The 23,176-nt window shown below is 49.7% G+C and overlaps 6 protein-coding genes across 6 annotated transcripts; 4 read left to right on the top strand and 2 right to left on the bottom strand.

Annotated features, from left to right (window-relative positions):
- Positions 1-7,777: 7,777 nt before the first annotated feature.
- On the top strand, positions 7,778-9,848 carry FIBRA_03489 (uncharacterized protein; the record flags this gene model as incomplete). The annotated part of the gene is made up of 6 exons (XM_012325330.1): positions 7,778-7,954; positions 8,022-8,125; positions 8,184-8,332; positions 8,387-8,908; positions 8,966-9,218; positions 9,275-9,848. The coding sequence occupies 6 exons, from the start codon at positions 7,778-7,780 to the stop codon at positions 9,846-9,848; spliced, it is 1,779 nt and encodes a 592-aa protein (XP_012180720.1).
- Positions 9,849-12,987: 3,139 nt separating this feature from the next.
- Positions 12,988-13,561, top strand: FIBRA_03488 (uncharacterized protein; the record flags this gene model as incomplete). The annotated part of the gene is made up of 4 exons (XM_012325329.1): positions 12,988-13,161; positions 13,216-13,272; positions 13,325-13,453; positions 13,511-13,561. 4 exons carry the CDS (start codon positions 12,988-12,990, stop codon positions 13,559-13,561), a joined length of 411 nt encoding a protein of 136 aa, XP_012180719.1.
- A 2,555-nt stretch (positions 13,562-16,116) lies between these two features.
- On the bottom strand, positions 16,117-16,922 carry FIBRA_03487 (uncharacterized protein; the record flags this gene model as incomplete). Its single annotated transcript, XM_012325328.1, has 6 exons — positions 16,117-16,189; positions 16,243-16,353; positions 16,404-16,411; positions 16,463-16,587; positions 16,658-16,804; positions 16,862-16,922. The coding sequence occupies 6 exons, from the start codon at positions 16,920-16,922 to the stop codon at positions 16,117-16,119; spliced, it is 525 nt and encodes a 174-aa protein (XP_012180718.1).
- A 249-nt stretch (positions 16,923-17,171) lies between these two features.
- On the top strand, positions 17,172-19,184 carry FIBRA_03486 (uncharacterized protein; the record flags this gene model as incomplete). The annotated part of the gene is made up of 11 exons (XM_012325327.1): positions 17,172-17,499; positions 17,548-17,748; positions 17,801-17,870; positions 17,923-18,013; positions 18,061-18,117; positions 18,184-18,382; positions 18,438-18,555; positions 18,607-18,686; positions 18,742-18,796; positions 18,848-18,998; positions 19,056-19,184. 11 exons carry the CDS (start codon positions 17,172-17,174, stop codon positions 19,182-19,184), a joined length of 1,479 nt encoding a protein of 492 aa, XP_012180717.1.
- Positions 19,185-19,591: 407 nt separating this feature from the next.
- FIBRA_03485 (uncharacterized protein) lies at positions 19,592-20,795 on the top strand (the record flags this gene model as incomplete). The annotated part of the gene is made up of 3 exons (XM_012325326.1): positions 19,592-19,688; positions 19,752-20,668; positions 20,724-20,795. 3 exons carry the CDS (start codon positions 19,592-19,594, stop codon positions 20,793-20,795), a joined length of 1,086 nt encoding a protein of 361 aa, XP_012180716.1.
- A 190-nt stretch (positions 20,796-20,985) lies between these two features.
- On the bottom strand, positions 20,986-22,560 carry FIBRA_03484 (uncharacterized protein; the record flags this gene model as incomplete). The annotated part of the gene is made up of 7 exons (XM_012325325.1): positions 20,986-21,259; positions 21,318-21,625; positions 21,679-21,944; positions 22,005-22,110; positions 22,164-22,280; positions 22,343-22,420; positions 22,471-22,560. 7 exons carry the CDS (start codon positions 22,558-22,560, stop codon positions 20,986-20,988), a joined length of 1,239 nt encoding a protein of 412 aa, XP_012180715.1.
- Between the last annotated feature and the right edge of the window lie 616 nt (positions 22,561-23,176).

Below are 23,176 nucleotides of genomic sequence, written 5' to 3'. Positions count from 1 at the left end.
ACCACGTCGTAGAATATCGCTGGCCCTCGACCACCCCATAGCGCCTAATGTGAACGGTCGATGTGCTTCTGGCCGAGCCTGAGGTTTGGTCATTGTTCGTCACCGTCGTGTTCGCACTTACCAGGTTGCCTCAACTCTAGATCTGTTCATCCAACACTTGTTGCTTGAAATCCCCATCTCATCCCAATCTCATCGCACATCAGCCCGTTACACAATTCATTCGTTCCAGTAGAGTAGCACGGTGATTATGAACGAACTTTCAAAGATGACGAGCGCTGTGTTCTTTGTGTCGTATCATTCTTAATAGCATTTTCGATCTTTCACAGGTGATATCTCCCAAAGCATATTATATGTATGTTATCGGCGTGCGGCTGACTGATCTGCCTTCATCCATACAAAGTAGACATTCCCTTCCTTAAAGCGCAAAATTCCCTTTCCAAATTCAGTGAGTCGTGCAACGATGCAGCGCATTTCGTCATGGCCGTAGAAATTAGCTCCTGGTGATTGATGGAGATGCTGCTACCCGCGCAGCGGACTGGCTGGGTGTCTAGTGCCTAAGTTCCTGGCTAAATTTCAGATGTCACATTTGATTGATTCTCGTTTGGCTTCTTTTCATAAAAACACAGATAGTTCATCACGGTTCAGCTGTTACTGGTGGTATGCACAGGCATGTGCATCCCTAAATAGCGCTCATTGCATAGGTCCCCTGGCTTGGAAATATTCAGACGGATCGATCCGTGTGATTCTATAGAACGCGAATGTATTAGCCAAGTCCGCGTTCTATTAGGTCACTTCGGAGTTGCGATTGGTCGATGGTCAGCAAATGCGCCCCTTGAACCTTTTCAGCGTAAGTTTGCGCTCTCATGATTGAATGACCGGGAATTGCCTTCTATTTAATAAATAAGGATTCCAGGGCCTTGCATGAATCTCTTCCGAACATCCTTGCGTAAGACTCATACTCGCTCGTGCTTCTCGATCTCCTGTCCAAGAAGCTATACAGTATAGTATTCAATTACGTCCGGGATCAAAGCACTGCGGTATTTAGGAACTTTGAGTCACTAGTCTAGGTTCATACGTTAGCTTCGTTTGATATGCATGGGTCATTGGTGAGATTGCTGCCTCAATATGGCTGAGAGCTTACTCTAAGATAGATTCCTGTATTTGTAACTACTTAAATGCCAACAGCATGGTAAGTGTCTACGCAATCATGCAATTAAATCGATCCATTTCAGAAGTTCTAACTTCCTCATGTCTCAATTGGTTTGCTCAATCCAGCTTCTACTACCGGTCTAGCTATTCGCGTGCCCATCCCTTAATGTCCGCAAGACATACTCCAGGATGTTTTTTTTGCCTTCCCATCTCAAGTTGCCGGTAATTGTGATCTCATTCATGAGTTAATGACCGAACCTCTGGAAGAACCAACGGTGCGGGTCTTTCAAATTCATTATTAGATGTGCTCAAAAGCTTTTCATTTATAATGCAGCTCGTTGGCTGTTGCTGCACGCCGTCACCGTGTGTTCAATTCGTGCTTTCTTCCATCGGAACTAGGCTTCCGCACTTCCGCCGTGAGAATTGCCGACAAACCCTCCTGGCAGTTCTGATTTTCATCTTTGTTGTTCCGGGTGCCATAGTTTTGCCATCGAAGCAAAGGAAGCTCATCTTTCCCCTGGGCGAAGGATTAAATTATATCGGCGGCCCAAACCGGATACGACAACTTTATGTAGACGACATTTTTGATGGCCGCTCGCTCCGATGTCAGCTTCTTTTGCCATCTGCTCTCACTGTCGGGAGCAATCTTTTCTCGTCGAGTTACCATGCACCGTGGGGAACGCAGTTCATCTCGTCGGCCTTCTGACATTGCCTGAACAGTGGTTTCACGAACTGGTCCGATGAACGCAACAGATGAAGCTGAACTGGCGCTCAAGCTTCAGATCGTTCAACCTATTTCAATGTACCTTGGATAATAAATATGACACCATCGTGATACTATGCGATGCCATGAAAGAACGCTGATGGATTCTATTCTGAGAACGACCAGCGCGAGCCTATGCATCTGCTGTAAAATACGATGCAATTTGATCTCTCCCAGGAGCCAATCCTTAGCGCGAAAAGATGTCGCGCTGGAAGATATACTGGATTGTGAAACTGGACGGGAACGTCGAGTCGAGTCAAGGCCGGTGAGTCTAGCCAGCTGCAATGAAATATTTTTTGAACATGAATAGCTCTTCTCATGTGTCGCAATAAGCTCACGGGTTACTGACATTTGCACTCGTGGCCGCACGGCATCCAGGGTACCTGTACGTAGCTATTGCATTTCTTCATAGGATGCAGATCTTTCCATGCCCTCAGTCTGGCGTGGGAGGCCAGTCCCGACCTGCTCGGCGTCCTCCAATCTGATAGTAGATTCCACTCTTTTGCCGTAGTCTCCGGGACCGGAGTTCCCTTGTTTCGGCGTAATTACAATCTGCCAGCCATTTCTTGTGTGAGCATGTCGTTTGCTAATAATCGTGTGACACTAACTCCCACGTAGATAAATCTGGGAAGATTCTGCGCCATGTGCGTTGATTCCCAACGCCAATGAGAAAGTGGATTAGTATCTGAAAGAAGCGCATCTCACCCTTGCACATGGGCTCAAATTTCAGAATGTGAGTCTATTAGCACCAACGTTCTCCAGGACGGGATTCGAATATCGGCACATCTTCGGGGAAGTCACGTCGGTCCTTTCCCAGAGTACTTATAGGTACCACCTTCGCACTTCTCTCGACCTCGTGCCTAAGATGGAAGAATCAAGGTGGGCTACTCTGTTTCGGTCTGTGCGCTCGGCAGAATTCCAGTACCTCCTTTCAATCAGCGGCGTCCATGACACCTAATATCACGCGCTTATGATCTAGGCAGACGCGCATTTATAACAGATCTCTTAGGTAAATAACAGCATGATCAAAAAGTCTTCAAGAGATCACCTTCTCAACTCGGTAGATTAGTCTCCCGATCTGAAGTTGGTGATTCTCTCGTCCCACGGGTGTGTATTGTCATTGATTGCGCACCTCTGACATAGAACGACTAATCCTACCGAGTTGAACAGACAGAGCGGAGTACAGAGTCTCCCTTTGGTTGGTATGAGAACATAGACATTGTCCCAAAATATCCGAGTATACATTGCGTCCTCAATGAATCTTCTTTCGAATTCCTCATGAACACGTAGTGCCATTCGACGTGGCAATACTTGAAGCACCGAATCGCATTCAGGAAGAGCCATCATTTTAAAGGGTTTATTGGCTTTTCTATCCTAGATGTGGTTCGCTGCGGAGGCAGTCCAGATGACATATCAGGGTCGTTAGTATCCATGCGACACCCAGGCCGATGTGAATTGCGTTATTTACTGTATGGTTTGGGTCAAGCGATCGCGCTCATGCTAGTCGCCCGGCTGTGCATGATATCCTGCCGTGGCCTATCTAGTGGCTGACGGACCCTGGGCTATTCACAGATCTGATGGAAGTACACGACGTCAACGGGGCAAATTCAGATTCCGCCGGATGTTGACTTGCGCAGCCCTGCGAGTGCAAATATTGTGCTCCTTAGATTAGTATACAGTCCTAGTTCCATCATGAAGACATTCTGCCATTTGAAACTACGCTTATTTTTATCCGCTTTCGTGATCTAGCGAATACTCGTTTTTGACGCTAAGTACTTCCTCTATCGTATATATGCTTGATTGATATTGCCTTACTTCTTTAGACGTTCATAGCAACCGTCTGGATCAAGTGTTTGACAACTACCCCTGCTATTCTCCCAGTCCCACGATGATTCCTGGACTTCAATGGAGCCTCTCGCAGATATGGTGCAAGTAATGTCTAGACTGAGCTCACCTAGTTAAAGCAGTGCGCTATGCTTTAAGTAGTCGTGCTCTGTGACCAAGTGAAGACGCAGATTCGCGAGCACAACTGACAAGATGATATTTCCGAAGACTTCCACGCACACCATGGAATCTCGTAATATAAGTGGAGGGTTGTCGCAGCCAAACTATCATGATTGCAAAGCAGTCAAAAAATATGTATGCATGGGAAAGACATGTTTTAAGTAATCATACCTGAACCTATTTGTGACCATACATACTAATATAGAAACATCATATTTGGATGCTACATGAATTTTGAATTGGGGTCACCACTTTACTGGTGGCACTTGGTGCTTCAAACAATAGTAAGCTCCAGGTGAAGAAGATTCTGCACAAGGGCACGTTTCTGTGCTTTCCCACTGCACACTTAAAATGACTGTTCTGTTAAACAGGTTAAGCAGGCATTTTCACAATGACGTGCCAATGAGATATTCGCACGTTCCCTTTGCTGACATATGTGAGGTCGCTATACTTTGTCCCGATTGACTCGGGGCAGTACATGCCTTACAAGTCGTAGACCTGTGCATTAGCTCGCGCATGGTATTGTATGAGTCATTTCTCACACATGAGATGGTACTATGCAATAAGCCTCGGCAATTCTAGAGGCTGAACAGTGCTTGTAAGTGTCAGCTTACCGATCCAGAACGCAGCCACAGTTACTAAAACTGGAAGCGGCATGCCCATATTAATACAGCTGAGCTACATGGGCGGCAACCGCATGTCACGATGCTATGTATCTTGAATTCTTCAAAGACTTCGTTGATCCTCTCTTTCACAACCTGTTGCCTACGTTCCACCATTTGGATAGTTTGAGGATCTTCAGAGTCATTCACGGACATTGCACTCAGCTCTTCGGATTCATAGCGGATCAACTTTGTTGAAGGACCTTATGAGCTTGAACTATCATCGGCTGACGTCTCCCGAGTACAGTTAGTATCTCCTGACAGCATCCACATCATAGCAGCTGTCTCCCCTCCCAAGAAGTTATACAACTACAGGACTCACTCTGTGCGCTTTTCATCTTCGTCGCTCGGAAATAGGACGTTTCTAGGCTGTTCCACGCGCCCGGCTCTTGTCTTTGTCCTCGAAGGCCCAGTCGTCCAACGCGTCGAGTCCCAAGACCCAGAGCACGTGTGGCCTGTACCAGCCACATAGACCACACTATAAGAACTCGAAACGGATCTTCCTGTGGTCGTTGGCGAAGGTTGTCTACTCTACCGTCTCTAAGCTGGTTGTCACCGTTCCTTCGTCGCCTGCTCTTCTCTACTCTCTCGACTTCTCTTCATTCTCTGTGTCTCAGTCAGAATTCCCATCATGCCTTCTCTCTCGCGAACATCAAACTCGAAGAAAGCAATACGCCACAGCCAACGCACCTCGCATTCAAAGTGTGCCGGAAGCGATACGACGTCGAGTGGCGCAGACTCATCCGACCCAAATGCAATCAGCGATTTTGAATGTGATGTGTCGTCTAATTCACTGTCTTCCGCGAGCGAGTATCAGCCCGACGAGCTGGATGAGCCCATCACATATACATTTCAGGTGCGTGGGCTAGAATGCCTCATCCGAGAGAGCTTTCAGAATTGATGAACGCAAACCTGGATGCGATGCGACGCGCGCCACAGAATGGAGACGCTGTGTGGGTGAAGACGAATGACGGCGAGTGGGTTCAAGGAACCATCTCAGGGACTAATACACGGAAAGGCCCCACTCGTCAGGTCTGTTCCAAGCCATAGGCTGCCACGTCCCATTAGCTGAGCATTGTCTGTGAAATCCAGAAAGAAGGCCTGTTTTTCCCAGTCACTTTCAGGCATCATTCGAGAAGATACTTCGCGCCACTGAACGGTAACCTAAAGCCAGATAATGTGGAAGTTCGAAGATTGCTATCTGAAGGTGGCTGGCTGTGATCGATTGCGCTGGACTGCATTGCATAGAAGAACACAAAATACTGTTGTACGATACTCCGTTGGTCACATTATTTTCCGAAGATTAATGCTATGGATGATTTTTGCGCATACAAATCATGCCACCCTAATGCTATTGTGAACCGGGGATGTAACAGCTAGATTGATTTGACTACATTACCCAATTGTATAGCTTATGAATATATCTACATGACTGGCGTATACGGTAGACCTATCACGTTAGCCGTGTTGATGACCATAAGACTAAGTAGCAGAGGAATGCGCGAATGAATAGGGGTTTGAGCTGTTATTTCAATGGAAAACACTCGCCGGTGCCCTGGCCAGTATTATACATAATTTGAAAAACCTGGAAGCCGTGCGAGGCCCTGCCAAAAGTCAATATTATTACGCATTCAATCCAGAAAAAACATTTGAGCTTTTAAAAGCAATCCAAAGCATCTGTAGGTTCCGCATCGACTTGGGGACGTCATAGAGTAAAGATGACGCAAATGTCTCCACTCACGCGAGAGGGTTGCCTCATTGCATCGAGAGCTCGCAGATAAGCGGCACGCCACACGATCCTTGCGGACACGCGTATTGATGTGAAGGCCACGAGCACAAGAGTACAGTCAGAGAACAGCTACCATAGCGGAGAAACAATTGCATACTCAATAATAAAGCAGGGGAGGCAGTGAGCAGTGACAACATGAGGATCGATCAAACCGAGAGTGCTTGGCTGGCAATCCCGAGAGTGCTTGTTACGGTGGGCATGTATTGGGCAAAAATATTGAATGCCACTCATTATGGCCGTGAGCACGCTGAAAGATGTTGGTAGCGGACTAAGGGGTCATAGCTCGGAAGAAATCGAGAATGTAGAAGAAATCCTCTTAACCTGTCCCCGAGATTGTTACACCACGTAAGAACTCAAGCTGTACATTCCTCGAAGCACAGCAGTGAATATCCTGAATATAAATCCATGGACTGCGAACCCTCGATTAATCGGCGGCGGTACCAATAGCTTGCGGTCGATTAACAGTACGAATGGCGTCTTACGATGCAATCATTGCAATGGCTGTGTCTTCGACCATCGGGCGGCCACTCATGCCACTTGAGGTAAAATCCTGCAGCGAACTGCCTATTCTAAACTTAGTAGCGTCGCCAGGCCTGTTATGAATTAGTGCATTCTGAGTCCTGAGTCATCGCCACGGCGCCCGCCGCAACAACGCGCTCTAACGGCACCTATCTCTACTTAAAGACAGCAAAATTTCGAGCGAACTCACCTACAGCCACATGCCATTATATACACGACACATATGTCAAGTAGCTACATCTCAGCTTGAATATCTTGTCCAAGATACCGGGCAGCTGCGTACCTTTAAGCCCGAGATCTGGGGGAAAAGCGCTCACGGTCGGAGCCACTCGATCTGTGCCTTGAAAGATTGGACGCTAGCACAGAAACCCAAACCGTCCACATCTCAATCCACTTTCCTCAAAATCCTGAAGAAATACAACTGAGCAAAAGATGAATGTCGGTACGAGCCAGCAATGAGCGCCAAGAGAGGAAGCGAGGAATCCCATTTTTAGAAAGCATTGTTTGAACGCGCCCACGTGAGGGAGTACCGAAAGGCGGCTGCCGCTCCGCGGACCGTAGCGATGTTGCCGGTCGCGCGCTTGCGTATCGCAACTAAAAATGCGTGAAACGCCCCTCCTTACGCTTTTCGTGCCGCGCATATCCTCGGGCTCAGCAAAGGCTCCCGGGCTCAGCAGTGGTCTTCAGTGCACGCCGTAGGCTGCTGACCCTAGCTCTTTATCGCTGTTCAAGACGACCAATCAGTTCTGGCCATACAGTACTCTACACGGTGAGTGTCGCGGGCTGATGTTCTCTTGGTATGACCTGCGTTTCAGTCGCTCCGGTGCTCATTGTTTGAATATCCCGCAGAATAATTGACCCTGATATATTCTGTCCTCTCGCTTACGTCTTATGCCTTCTTTGAGCTCGATTCTTTGGCTAGGATTGTGCTCCGCGCACCTGGTGTCCGCATCTCCAAACCCACTGAGCGTGCAGAGGCGCGCCACTTCCGACGACTCAGGCCCCGCGACTGTGGATATCCCTCTGCACTTCGATAGCAATGGTAGGTATGCGTTAGGTGTGGGCATTGTGAGTGATCCTCGTTGCCAATGGAGGACGAACTAACCGACGCCACACCTACTTCTCTCGCACCCAGTCGCCAGGAAACAATCAACAAAACTTTAACTTCACATTGTCGACCAGCACAGGCGTGATATCTGTGGCAGGGTCAGAATGTGCTTCTTGCGTGAATACGAATTTGTTAGTGTGATTCTTTCTCAGATCCCCGTTATCTCCTCACTCACATATGCGCCTACAGGTTCAACGCAGCTGATTCGGGTACTGCCAAGTCGTTGAACGGCACGGATGGTGTTTCCCTCATAGGGGGATCCTACAGTGGATCGGTCGTCAAGGATAATTGTAGCATGGTCACCTCGGGAGCCCCCTGGATATACACGAACCAAACTAGTAAGGCGTTCCCTTGTCACGGTGAAGAAAGCTCATATCTACTTCCGTCTGCAGTACTCATTGCTCAGCAACAGGCCAATGGCTCAGTCTTCGACAACGGTATCTCGGGATTGATCGGGCTCGGTACGAATAGGGTCTTCGCCTCGAGTGGCGAGACGAGCTCGGGAACGAACTACTCGGCCAGCTTCAGCGACACCATTTTCAGCAATTGGCTCAACAATAACCAGGACCAGGCTGCATTCCAATTTGGTATGAATCTTGAACCTCCTGCGATCGTGCCCACGACCAGCTCGAGCGCCGTGACCACGTTGCCCTCGTCCGTAAGCGCAGGGACTCTTAACTGGCTATCACCTGATACGAGTGTCTATGACACGAGTTCGCTATCGTACAAGACTGTGGAAAGTTACCAGGGGATTACTTTCGCCACCGGCAGCCAACCAGATTGGACCGTGGAGCTGGATGGCTGGATGTTCAAGAGCGGGAGTGGGTCAATCTCGAACAACACACAGATGGTGACCGTGGTGGATCCGTATTACCCGGACATCTATTTCCCGTATGCCGAAGCTGCGTTGATCAGTAAGTTGGATATGACATCTTGATGTGTTACTTTTACTGATCTGCGGCGTCTGACAGATGCTGCCATCTCTGGCTCTTCGCTGCAGACCGGCTTGTCGAGTCTAGGTAACCAATCACAGGCATGGACGGTGCCGTGCGACGCGCAGTTTACATTCTCGGTGGTCATTGGCTCGCAGACGTTTTCGATTGACCAGTCGGCGCTCGTAATTCAACTAGGCAATGGAGTATGTGCGAGTGGTATCGAGGCGTGGAGTGACCAGACCGTGGACGAACATCTGCTGGGTGCCCTGTTTATTCAGCAGTTCTATCTGTACGTGTGACCGACTGCGCCTGATGGAATTGTCTTGTTCACAGTTGTGTTGTCAGAATCTTCAACGTCGGACGCAATGGCACAGACACAATTGGCTTTGCTTCGAGGTCTACGGGCAGCAAGTCGACCAGCAAAGGTGCAATTATCGGCGGGACCATTGGCGGCGTACTCGGTGTTGCCCTTCTGGGACTAGTTGCGTTCTTCTACATTCGCAGTAGGCACGACCGTGCGCTTCTGAAGGACACTGTCGCCATGGTCGAGGAGCACAAGACCGCCAACAGGGTTGAGCCGTACACTCTCGCTGCTGCGACGCCTCTGTCTCCCCTCAGACCCGCCACACATTCTCAAATGTCGATCGCGTCGGAGCCATCTTCGCCTAATGCGGAGGACAGGCTCCTTCAGCCCTCCGTGCATCCCGACGACGAAATCGCGCCGCCAGCATACGAAGCGTCGGAGAGTGCGCGCGGGGATACCATTTCGCCCCAAGCTGCGATGCGCACGTCGAAGGGTGAGTATGTCATCCAGGGCTCGTCGCATTCAGAGTCTGCGACCTCTTCGACTGTGCCCCGGTCGCCGACCTCCCCACTAGTGCCAAATCGCCAGCTAAACGTTTGCAATATCGAAGAATGAACGCATGCTTTCGTCTCTATTTCGTGTTTCGCATCGTCGTTCCCGACATTCGTTATATAAACTCCCTATTTATTCTGGCTAAACCTTAGTCTTCCATCTTCATGTGATGTGTCGATTGATTCCTGTTTGACCAACTTAACGGATGCTACTGAACTGTCTTCGGTGTATCATAGTATTTAAAAATCACGTCTACTACAATGATATCAGGCCTCGTCGCAATCAAGTTGGTACATGTGACATCAATATATCGCTACTGTTTTATTGTGCATGACTAGGGCTCAATATCCAAACTATTGGTTGTTGAAGCATGGAACTCTATCTCAGAATGTATGAATAGGGTTTGCTCCTCTAATCCGATGTAATGGATGTCAAGGACTGCACAGTGCCTGAAGCCTGCAAAAAGCAATGTGCCCTACACATCGATCTTGTAGCCGCTGTCATTTATGCGGACTTGATTGAGCCTCAGCTCATGGCACGTTTGATCAAAAAGGGCGAAGTGTGAAGCGAGAGACGATTCTGTCTTGAGACACATCGACTACAACCCTGGATTTCGGGAGTAGCTGTTGAACGGTGCGAGGAAGGATGGCTCATGGTGTGAGCACAATAATCCAGGTGAAAAGAAAGTGCGTACGAGTGAGGGTGGGTGGGCCGGTGAGAGTGAATCCAGCTGATTCGCAATATCCACTGAGTAACCTTCTCGCTGATTCTTCAAAGAGTCGATAGGGCGGTGACACAGCTCTCACCGATGTCGGATAGCACGCGGCGATTCATCGCCCACTTCCACGCTGTTGAATCAAGAATGTTACAATGAACCGTCGTGGCTTGGACGGGGGTTGCGATACGCAATAAATCGCAGTGATTCCGGGGCTGCATCCCTTGTCCTCCGCTGCAACGGACCCATAAGGGTAAAGGGCGACGGCTCAGTGATTGATGTACTCTCTAAGTTGATGGCTCAGCCCACAATTATGCAGTGCTTAAATTATTCTGCAGAATAGGTGAAAGATCTCGTGCGTGGCCCCGCACCTAGGACCAGAGTCGCTGATTGAGTTACCAGGCCCGTTCATCGAGGAGAATCTATAGTGTCTTTGTGAAGGTTGCTACAACCTTCCCTCCCGTTGCGTTCCAGATTGTTCACGACAGGTGGAGACTCGATGAGCGGATGAATTTGTACTGGAAAGCTCATCAGTCTGCCTGCAAGCTTGTGGTGTTTCGTACGTGCTCCTACAATCAGAGTCCAACTATTCTCCTCCTCGTCTTATGTTCTGTCCTCGTATCCCTCGTAGACAATATTTCCAAAAAGTTTGCGATGTTGCGTTGAAAACGTCGAGGGGTGTGGGAGCCTGCGGAAAGTTGCCACTCGCGCCGTTGAACATATTGAAGTGATAAGCATGCAATCGTATGTGTGCTGGAGCGGGGGGATCGTTTGGGAAGTGTGAAGTGAGAGTAACAGGTTGGAGAGGGGGTGTTCCAGACACTGTTGTGGCCAGAGCAGGCAACATAAACAGTCCACGGCGTGGGGACGGGTGTGTGGATGGAACCATTGATAGGTGTTGCTTGAATTTGCGAGACTGGCGCACACGGAAAATCAAAGTGCGAGCGGTGAAAACGAAAGATAAATTTCTGCGGTTTCTAAGCCAGGCAGGGATTTCAGAGGGGAGCCAGAAATGAGGAACAAGCGTTGCAAAGTGGCTGAAGCTTGCAGCTGATGGCCCCTCGCAAACTCAACGCCGCGCCGTTCGCCAATGGGTTGCTTCCGACCACTTGCCGCGTATCTGGTCTTTCCACGACGCTCAACCTTCATGACAGCTTGTCCACACGATTTGTAACATCCAGTATGCCATTCTCGACGCTGGTTTTGATTTCATGGAGTGGCGAACGCTTCTAGACACGCACACCACTGGCCGTGCGTGGCCCCTATCTGCAATTTTTCTTGCATCGCGCAACGGTCAAAAATCAGGCTCACTTCCCTGTGCTTTGTGCATTCTCTCTCTCGAGCGATTCGCCGACTGAACTGGTCTTTTGCACACAATTCATGGCATTGCCGCCTTGACGACAGATGGCGTTCTTGGGAGGCCTAGCAATCTGGACCGGCGATTGCTGCACACGGACTCTGTTGTGCTATCATGCACTCTAGCCATCTGGTTTCTGAAGCTCTTCAAAGGCTACTTCCTGGGCTACCCACGGCGACTGTATTGGACAAACTCGATGCTGGTGAGTTGAGTTGATTTATGTTCTGTCACACTGTGGATTTTCGGGACATTGCTGTTGAGTCTTGGTCTTCACACTGTTCATGATTTGATTATTGTGCATGAAAATGGGGTTTTTGTTCGGACGCAAGCCACACTGAGGGTCATCATGGTTATGGCAAAGGGGATAATGCGCGGCGTGACGACGCGAGGTGTCACATATGACTGCAGGCGTCTAAAAAGAGAGGAACGCGCATTAGTCGCGACTGGTGATCGAGGAGAAACATACGTGGAGAGCAGAGATAAGACACGCTGCGGCCTCTGCGCATAAGGATAAGGATATGTCCTATCTGGAAGACGCAGCGACTATGCCATGTAACCACGCAGTGACCTGAGATAGGAGTCAGCTCTGCGAGTGGCAGTGTGCATGATTGACTCTGCTCGCGCATTGGACAGAGTGTTGAGGACTCACGGAGACTGGTGATTTGTTCTGGACGACGAGTCAGGATGGGGTTGCTCGAGTTTGAGTGCTGTATCGCACCATGGGGGATGCATAGGGCGAGAACTTATGTGGAACCGCGCAGTTTTGAATCTTCAGGATTTAAGGTGTTTTCGACGCGTCTCGATAGGCCCAACGTGCAAAATGCTGGCGACATGACTTCAGTACGCACGCCTGGTGGCATAGAGCTCCTTATATCGGAAGTTGAGCTAAGGAGCCCATGGTAGATGGCAAGCCAGGATCCCATCCTGGGCGTCTTTCCCCACGTCCCCACGAGCATCAAAATGGGCATTTGTACGTATGTTTTACGATTAAAACCTCTTGAATTTTTCTCGCTTGATCCCAGTTCTCATCATCCCCGTTACTCCAGCCTCGAGGGGGCCAACCTCACACAATCGTTTCCACTCATTTCTGTCTACCTTTTGCGCAGCTCACTCTATTCTGTTTTCCCATCATGGAACACAGCGCATCTAGTGATTCTCAGAGATTCCCCGCGGCTCTTCCACCCTCTCAACTCCGTCTCCCATGCTACCGCTCGTACCAAAACCGATACCACCCTTATGTTCGAGGCATCGCCCACAGTGGGAGTAAGGACTTGATGGTGAGTGCCGCGCGCTTGATGGTTTGCGTGCGTTGATGTACGATCGACACTTGTCCCTTTCCCGCTCACGCATTGCGTCAGCAAACTGTCGACTATCGCTGTCACGAAGGAACTCCCTACAGGTCCAGTCTCGCCCTTGTAAGCTGCATTTATACATTGCAATACCTAATATTCATCTTGCTGCGTGTAGTCGGTAGTAGAGGAGGAAGACGAGGAAATTGTGCACCACCTCATCGACCTTGTCCCTGCCCTGAATGGGGAGCAATCTACTCGTTCCCGGAACAAACTTAGGCGTCTTGGTCTTGTTGAGCTTGTAATTGTATGTTTGGCGGCAGTTATCAGAGTATTCTCGTTCTGACCCAACTGATGACGCCAGAGTTTAGCGTTTGCGATGCGGCGTAGGCTCCAGAGGTCGCAGAAATATTGAAGAGCTGAAATTGTTGTCGACATCGTAGAAAGTCTTTCCGCTGTCAAATTATACGGTAATAATTCGCACTATAATCTACTCTTGTCTATAAATTCCTTCTTGCCTGAATACTTGTAGCATAGTTCTCTGGATATACCTCTCGGAATACATCGTCGGACTTCATGTGACGGTTAGCCAGATATATTGCTGTGAGATAAACTGTAGGGTTGTAAGTAGCTCTTTTGGCTGCGGCAGCAAGGTTCTGTGGAGCGATGCTGGCAAACGTCTTGGCCATTCGAGCAGCGGAATCATGTGTTACGAGAGTGATGTTTACTATCAAAACATGTGGAGCAGAAAACGTCCGACCAGGCAGTACGTGGGTCTTGTTCACTTCCACGCTTTCTAATTCGCTTAAATATCATAGAACCTTAACTTGAGATGGACTACGCTCGATAAAATCAGACCGACGGGTTCGGCTGTTGCATAACAAGGTCAGGCAAACTTCAAGTAACCACACCCAATCACACACATTTCGAAGCTACATGGCCTAGCAGATTGATTTAAATTGGGGTCAGGTATGTGCGTTAGGAGACCTATGAGTAATATGTGGATGCGCTCGCCGGCAGATTCATCTGTGAGAAGTAAGTCAAATCTCGGCGCACATCAATCGAGCTCTGGCGATACACCATCTCGAGTGTCGATGTCTACGAAGGGCAGTGGAACACTGGTGTCTTGAATCAAATTGCGTCGCTCTCCGCGCAGGTATCTTGCATCTTCCGGCCCCGGGGCCACAGCGTCTTCGCGAAGAATTGATTATTGAACAATAAATAACCCAAGTAACTCTCACACGAGCCAGGTTCTGATCCGTCCGCAGCGTCTCTCATCGACAGGGCGGTGCTGCCATCTATTCCAGCATCTGATTTTTAGCGACACTCAAAGGGCTGGGGAGGCGACTCACTTTGAAACTCCTCACCTCGAGGAATCCCGATGTACGGTGCGTGAGACAAAATCAGACTTGTAGTTTCATCTGGATCGGGGATTATGGGCAGTCGTCGGCATTGACTAAGAAGCTACTCACCTCTGCGCTCTATGATAGGCGCATCTGAATTTTCGTACGAAGAAATAAAAAAGCAAAATCATTCGCTAGTAAATCTCGAGTTGGAAATCAACCTCAGGGGCATACCATTTGATTCAAGGATAATCTTTGCGAAGGTCGGACCGAAATCTAATGTATCTAGCAAGGTGAAAATAGATGAAGTTTTAAATGGCCGAAATAATAGCATCTTCGAAGGACGCTAGCAACTATACCTTCACGGTACGCTCGGATGGGAGCCCCAGCAACGATCGCGCTTAGGATGAGGGTGAGGGAAACAATGATGACACGCATAGTAAAGCTGGGAAATCCTTCTACTACGAGGACAAATGTACAAGTGGAGGCGGTCAGCTCATACCCTGGTCCTTAAATATATTTATCGTGGAGAATGATACCGATTTACGACTGCGCGTTGAACTAAGATGTAATGAATTCGTAATGAAGATTGGGCTGTGACTGCTCCTAGTCAACGGCATGCAGGTCCTTGACGGAGGTATAGAAAGAACTGAACCCAGTATACTCCGAGCTCGGGTAACGATGAAGGTCGCAATTTGACTTGGTGACTATTTGTTCTGATCGTTCCTGGTCCTTGGTTTCTTGAGCGTGATAAACAGAGTATAGGGGTTAATTATTTTTGGGCTGCACTCGAGGACCAACACATGCAAGGGACTATATCAAGTCCAATGATTCAGACACGTAGGGATTTGTGAGTGTGCTTCAAAGAGGAATGGAAGCCCGTTCTGAAGGCGGTAACCTGCCTCGACGGAGACTGTCAGATAATCTGACCAGAGCAGTGGGATGCGCATAAGGGAGCAAAAGTGGTCTGCTCACATATGGTGGCTGAAGTCAACTGCGATTTGACATCAGCTATTTTCAAATTTACTACGAGATACGACGTAATATTGATAAAGTATGTGGCAACGTCAAAATATAATGAGCGAAATGCCATCCATATGCACGTGTGACCTTAATACTAGGATGTCAGGGACAATTACAATTATTCGAGCATTCAGACTCACGAGTCATCCCACTGCAGGGCATTATCGTGAGTCCATGAGCTGAACAGCCCGTACCGGACGGTGCCGTATTGACAAATAGCGATACAACACAGTCTGACAGGCGTCGCCGCGGTGTCGTGTGCGAATGGCCTGCCAAATAACCCGCGCCGTAATCAACTGCAGACATATATTCGGCTGTCCTGCTCACACAACTCATGTTGACTACCGCGGTTTCCTTGAACGTGTGATGGTGCCTCGGGTCCGCATATGCTGTCAAAGGTCAGCGTTATATCTCGACGCGAGAGGATGCACTAAGCCACGCTGTCATGGTAGGACAACTGGTGGCTGAGAGCGGCCAATAAATGCTGTTGAGGGTTCACACGTCTACTCTCTAACACTGGTCTTTGCGGGAAGGTTCGGACTCATCATTTGATACGGAATTTGCTGTCGAAAGTGACTCATTGTCCAAGCAACAAAACAAAAGCTCACGCAGTCTTTCCCTTCCCTTTCTGACCATAATAATACCTTTTCCGACCTATACCCATGAACCAAGCGAGTCTATATAAACCTATGTCATGACGGAACAGCAAGAATAAGGAGATTCTGCATACCTGCCACTAAGGAGGACGATGACAAAAGTGATGTTCCCATGTGTCATCGAATTCCAAGCAGCGGGATTGTATCGCATTTCCTCGGGTAAAGCAATCCAAGACCATATCATGCTGTATCCATATTGAGCAGCCATCTCTGTAGATCAAATTTGGAGACGTACTGTGTTACCTATAAGGCAAGATTTGTATATGAGACGCAAGACACATAAAGAGAACGCACATCTGCCAATGCCAGAGCTGTGAAGCTCGCACCAAGGATACGCTCTTGCGCAATAGGATTATTGGGCAGAGCATCCCGCACAGCACGGAATACAAACGTCGAAATCAAACCAAGTAAAAGATAGCCTTAGATGATGAACACAAAGCCTTGTTAACGGCTATGACTACTTCGGGGATTCGGGAAATAGAAGCTTACAATTCCCAAGTTGCCATACCGCCATGACGGTACGCGGGTCTAACGACCCAGCAGCAGGTATTGGAGATGCATCAGGGATGAGTTGGTGATGGAACCATGCTGCACCGGGGAAAAACCAGGCCAAAACAGATGGTAAAATTGTCGAGGCTAACCCACAGATCATTACGGATTTATCTTGCAGTGACTTCGATGGGACAAACATACCCGGTTCGATATGCAAATACATCAGCTGGTAGAAACCAGGCAGCGCAGGAAAGTCGCTCATGTCTATTTCACAATAGCCTAAGACTTTGTGTGCCGTCAGTCGAGTGTACTGGCCTTTCAGTGCTGTTCAGACTCCAGAGTTAACGAAAGGGAAGAGTGTGCGTCAGTGCACGGGAGTGCCGCAGTCGAAGGCTAAAGCGGTGAAGAGACCTCACTGGCATGGGAATATCTGTATTTAGACACTTACTACCGTCAACGTCTCACCCTGTCTCACCTCGATAATCATTGTACAGTCTGAGTACTTATGCCGATGTCTTACTTCAATCTAACACCTGGACCGTATCATTCAGGAGCAGACAGTCCTAGCGGTTCGTCTGTTTTCGACCTGCCCACTCAGTCAGAGAGGTTTGTTGGACAATCAGCACCGAGTCCGAACACTGCGGGTGCCACTGCCACTGAGGAGGTTTCCGAAAGAACAAACTTGAGCGAGAACTCTCCGACTTTCCTAGTCATATCAGGCGGGACTGGATGTAACTCCATCTGCTCTGCGTTCGGCAATGCGTGTTATGTACTGCCTGTGTCGGATGACGGGGGTTCATCGAGTGAGATCATACGTGTCCTAGGGGGGCCATCTATTGGTGAGTCCAAGCTTGATTCTCCAAGTCGTAGCTGAATGAACGAAGCAGGCGACATACGCTCACGATTGGTAAGGCTGATTCCCCCAGCCGCACCCTCGTCGCCATTGGACTGTATCCGCAATCTCCTTGCGTATCGACTACCTGCTACTCATACTGAACCTGAGGCTCGCGAGGAATGGCGGAGCATTGTAGAAGGCCGAAGCACTCTCTGGGCTGGAATTCCGAATGACAGAAAGGAGATGATCAGACGTAAAACCCATTTTATGATCGATTTTCTGTGCAAAATGCTAACCATGATCAGGATTCCTTGTTCATTTCGAAAGCGAAGTGCTCAAGCGCGCGCATAAAAACTTCTCATTTGTCAATGGAAGGTTTGCACCTGTTCAAGCTACGACATGCCCAGCCGCCAACGTCGTTGAGCAGCATCGGCAACTACTTCCTCTCGGCAGCGCAAGCTTTCTTTCGATCGCTGCCCTCAGCCATTTTCCTTTTTTCTTCAATCACCAATAGTCAGGTGCGAAGTTTCTCCCCCACTTCTCGGTTGTTCTTACCGATATTCAGGCCAATATCCTACCTGCGATTGTGACAAATCATACAGTCACCATCGCCGCTGAACTAGTCAGAACCTAGTCCTCTTGGGTGCACTTATCACTGACATGACCCTGTTTTCTTAATCTTCATAAGGAGAATGGAGAGAAGCTGATCGGTCAGTGTGAGATCTCTCATCCCGCCAGGTCGGAACCATATATCAACGTCACTGTATCGGATTCTGAGGCAACGTCACCTGTCGATGAGCTAGGCGTCGTCATTCCGCCTCAGCGTAACATCTTGTTTCAATCTGGGTCCAAAAGCAACTATGCGCCGTTGAATGCCAGAATCTCAAGTGTGTGCACATGCATTAGCTTGCTCCTGAAGTGAGCTGATCATGTGTGGGACAGGATTATATTACATCAATGCATACGGCAATGAAATTCACCCCTCGCCAAATGCAGAATATATCGCTAATTTATCGTTTAGCGATGTGCTTGTATACTCGTGTGGTTCATTGTGGACTAGGTGTGTTTGAAGGCCGTTTCATTATGAAAAGCATCCTGACTGGGTTGCCAGTGTCATGCCGTGTCTCGCACTTCGAGGGGTTGCAAGTAGCATCGCTCGTTCTCGTTCTCTTCGTGCCAAAGTTTTACTGCGTGAGTTGGTTGCACTAGTATAATGGATGTTTACATTATTGACCCAGGCGAATAGTGAATTCACGAAACGACCGAGAAACCGATGGTTACACTGCGGTGGATTATGTGAAGTAAGCTATGTGCACCACTTATGAACTGCGCCCTATTAGCTCATGTTGCAGAACCGTTGCCCAAACCCTGAATACATCACACCATTCTCAATCATATGGAGGGCTTGGGAGAGCGGAAACTACCTACCCAATATCCGCTTTTATTACACATCTCGTTTACTTGAGGGGTACAGCTATTGCAGTGGATATCGCCGGAATAACGGTAAGGCTTTTGTCACTACTTTACAATGCAGCACTTCAGATAAACATTCCTCTCCAGAGGCTTGGTGTTCAGTGTATAGAGGTGGAAAGCTATGTCGATGAGACTACTCAGATGCCGCAATTTGATGCGGCCTCTGTCCGGCGAGCCATTGTGGATGACATTCTTGCCGACATACCGGACCACTAGCCATCTTCTCATCTTTTGCTTTCTTTGAGGACGAGCTACGTGCGCTGTTTTTTGGTAATACCTCTGTGTTTTTACAATGAAACAGTGATCACTCTGTGCACTAGTTGAAACGGGCTCTCATATACGCGTAGAGTGTGAAGTTAATGTACATAGATGTGCAACCTGCGTTAGAGTTGCTCAGGACGTCCGTTTGTAGGGACCGGCTCTCACAGGTGACATCGGCTACATTTACCTGTCTGAGGGAGGTAAGTTGATTGCAATAGCGGCTCGCGTGATCCCATTCTAGACTGGAGGCAGCTGACCTCCAAGATTGCGCTTATCCGTACACCGTTACTTCAGATTTGGTCCACTCTAAATTATCCGCGTTACTCATAGCTACCGCCACCTATCATGCTTTACTCCGTCCGATGAATGGCGAGTCGACGACTACAACAGCGACGATGGTGGTGTCTCTAGACTCACATCTTGCAGCTGCAGCAAAAAAGCATCTCCGAATCAACGTTGGTACGCCCCACGCTGGCCTCTTATCTCGCTGGAGGAATTTCACTCACTTCTCCCCACGTTCAGGAAGCGAGCCTGAACACGCACAAAAAGAGCGGCCGCTAAACCCGCATACAGAGGGTGACCTGCACGCGACCAGCGGCAAGCCGAGGCTCCCAGCAAGTCAAAACGACGCGGACAACAACACCGACTCTGACGGTGACGCCAAAATGCGGCCACGACACATGACTATCGAGCTCCCGAGTGAGCCCATTGAAGTCCTTTACGACCCCAAGCTCTCCATCGAAGACCACTCCCCCAAACCATGCATTGTGCCAGGCAATGCCCTGCACCTCATCGACGACGACCCCTCTCCCCGCTCGCAGACCCCCTCCTCAGTCATTATCATCAGCGATGCGAACGACCTCGCCACCATGTCACCGCACGAGCAGCAGTCCGGGACCGATTGCGAGCGCAGCTCGTCCGAGCCTCCGCCCGCCGTACGCCCTGCCCCGCGTGTGCGCTTTCGCTCGCGTGTGCGCATTACCTCGGGCATGCACCGGCATCGTACGGCGAACGGGAATGGGAACGGGAACGGGAACGGGTGCGCGCCGTCTGGCACGCCCTCGTCCAGCTCCTCATCGCCGTCGTCATCTATCTCTGCGCCTTTGCGCTACCATGCGGACGAGAATGCGCTGTGGGGCCCGCTCGGACGCCGGCTCAGCGCATATGCAGGGCAGAAGCGGGTGCTGGTGTCGCCTCGTCCGCCGGATAGTGGGGTAGGAGATGCAAGGAGGCGGAATGGTAGTAGTAGGCAACTAAATGAACGGACTCCCTTGATGAAATCTTCGCGGCGTCCGACTTATGTGGATACAGACGACGAGGGCTCGCGTCTTAGGGAAGGGGATGAGGAAGAGTACGAGGAGGAACTGCGCGCTGCGGCCCTTAGGAGAGAAGAGGAGGCAGTCTTCGGTCCTTGGCCACGGAGATTGCTCAACCGCCATGTGAGTACTTTCGGATTACCAACACCGTGGTCATTGAATGCGTTCTTTTCGACAGTGGTGGTGGTGGCACCTCGAACCCGTTCTGTGCTGTACATATTGTTCTGAGGACTTCGATTATGACGAATGACTTATACCACACTCCCGATATCCAGCTTTTTCAGGTCTGCTCATACCGCCCCTACTCAGTGTAGTCTACTCAGTCATGTATTGTGTATCCGCAACATATATATTTGTAGCTATTGCACAGGCGGTTGTTGAAACTTCTGTGTGCTGTATCCTCACTTCTATTCACGTTGTACATCCAAAATACATACAACCTAATGCTTGCCGTTGACCTGCGCCTGTCCAGGTTTCACCATAGTAGGCGGGAGAGTAGAGATAGGCGGAAGGAGCGAGGCTGAAGTCTTCCGCGCATTCTGGATGAGCATCTGGTCCATGATGACCAAGCTTGCCATGGCCTCAACGATCGGGACCGCCCGAGGCACGACGCAGGGGTCATGCCTTCCTCGAGCGGCAAGGGTCCCCGGAGTGCCGTCGTACTGAACAGTCTCTTGTGCCTGAGAGATGGTTGCAGGCGACTTGAACCCGATTCTATCGATCGACTGGTCAGCAAACTGGATGATAAGTCTGCCATGGCGGAACGACGCACCGGAAGTAGATGTCCTCGCCATTGGTGATACCACCCTGCACCCCGCCGCTCCAATTCGTCTTGGTGCCCATTGTGCCGTCGGCCTTGACAAAGAACGGGTCGTTGTGTTTGCTGCCTGGGACTTCTGTCCCCCGGAAGCCCGAGCCGATCTCGAAGGCTTTTGTTGCGGGAATGGATAGCATTGCGTGAGCGAGCTTCGCCTCGAGCTTGTCGAACACAGGCTCGCCGAGACCGGAGGGAACACCACGGATGACGCAGGTCACCGTACCTCCGATCGAGTCCATGGCGTCTTTTGCGCGGATGACACGCTGCAACAGTTTTAAATGGTATGACCAGGTGCGAAATATTGAAGAATACGAACCTTGGTCATGCGCTCTGCTATCTCGGGGTTGGGGCAGCGAGTTGGGTGACTGTCCACCTGCTCTCGGGTCACCGTGCGGAGGAGTGAGACAAACTCGGGGCTGATCGAGTCTTCGACTGAGTCGTCGTCGTCATCCGGGACCTGCGAAGGTGATCCCATGTTTGTTGGGAGATGTACCTTGCCGACGGACGACACAAATGCGACAATTTCAATACCAAAAACGAGCTTTAAGTATTTCTCTGCGATAGCACCCGCTGCTACTCGACCTGAGGTGTCAAAAATTGAATGAATGAAGATGGACAGTGTGTGTGTCCGTGAAAGCGCACCGATAGTCTCACGAGCACTGCTTCGACCGCCGCCGCTGCTGGCCTTCACGCCGTATTTCTCCAGATAAGTCCAGTCTGCATGACTGGGACGAGGGTACAAGTCTGTCTGAGGTTTCCGCTCAGGAATAACAACAGATAAAATAAGATTGTGATGCCCACCTCAGAATAATCATGTGGTCTCTGATCCTCGTTACGGACAAGAAGGCCAATGGGAGTACCGAGCGTGATACCGTGCTCGATTCCGGACTGTAGTTGAACTGTATCCTTTTCGTCTCGCTATGAAGTGCATATATCGCTTTAGCATTGCAGTCATGTGGGTCAGGTATGAGTAAACATACAGGCGTTGTAAGATTGCTCTGGCCAGGTCGTCGTCGGCTGAGCTGTGTCTGCACGTCTTGAGCTATGAGAGGGAGTCCCTACTGAAATGTAAGAAAGAGTGGCCAACTTGCATGAATGAGGAGCGTACGGGTGGACAGCCATCGATGATGGCACCAACAGAGGCGCAATGAGATTCTCCGTACGTGGTAACTCGAAAGAGGGTTCCAAAGGTCGACATGGTGGGTGAAAGATGAAGGAGGATGGATACTGATGGATGAGGATTTTTAACGATAGTGGACCCGAGGTGAGCGTGAAACGCACCTTTCAACTGACGCTGTCCGCCTTTATAGCTACCCGGTCCCTGTCGCTAGCCTGTGTAGGACCGAGGTTGTCAAAACTGGTGTCAGAAGTGTTGAGGTTGTTGCGTCTGACGTCGGGATGATGCCTCTCTTTGGGCTGTGGGTATGTGCGAAGCTCAACTCACTTGCCAGTGAGCCCAGTGTGCGCGCCTGTGAAGCCGAGAACAATGGGAATGCACGAAAGCGTGTGGATTGCGGGAAAGAGTACTGGTAGCCGAGAGCTGAGAAACGGGACGTGAGGTAGACGACGGCTATACGCACTGCGTACTCGAGTCTGCAGGCAGCAGTCGCTGTGAGATCTCCAATCGCAGCGGCGCTGGGTTCAATATTACCAGATCATAATGACTCGATCGCGAGAGATTAGATGAGATCCAACAAGCGGTCGCACTGCCTAATCGTCGTCGTCTGAACACGACCGTCACGGCCCCAGCTACAGTGGCAGTCTCGGGTAGCCATGTCCACCATGCGTCTTGATCACATTCAAAACACCAATGC

This window comes from Fibroporia radiculosa (assembly GCF_000313525.1).
Source record: "Fibroporia radiculosa TFFH 294 genomic supercontigs, scaffold2041, whole genome shotgun sequence".
Classification (NCBI taxonomy): Eukaryota; Fungi; Basidiomycota; class Agaricomycetes; order Polyporales; family Fibroporiaceae; genus Fibroporia; species Fibroporia radiculosa.
This window is presented reverse-complemented; position numbering and strand designations above follow the sequence as displayed.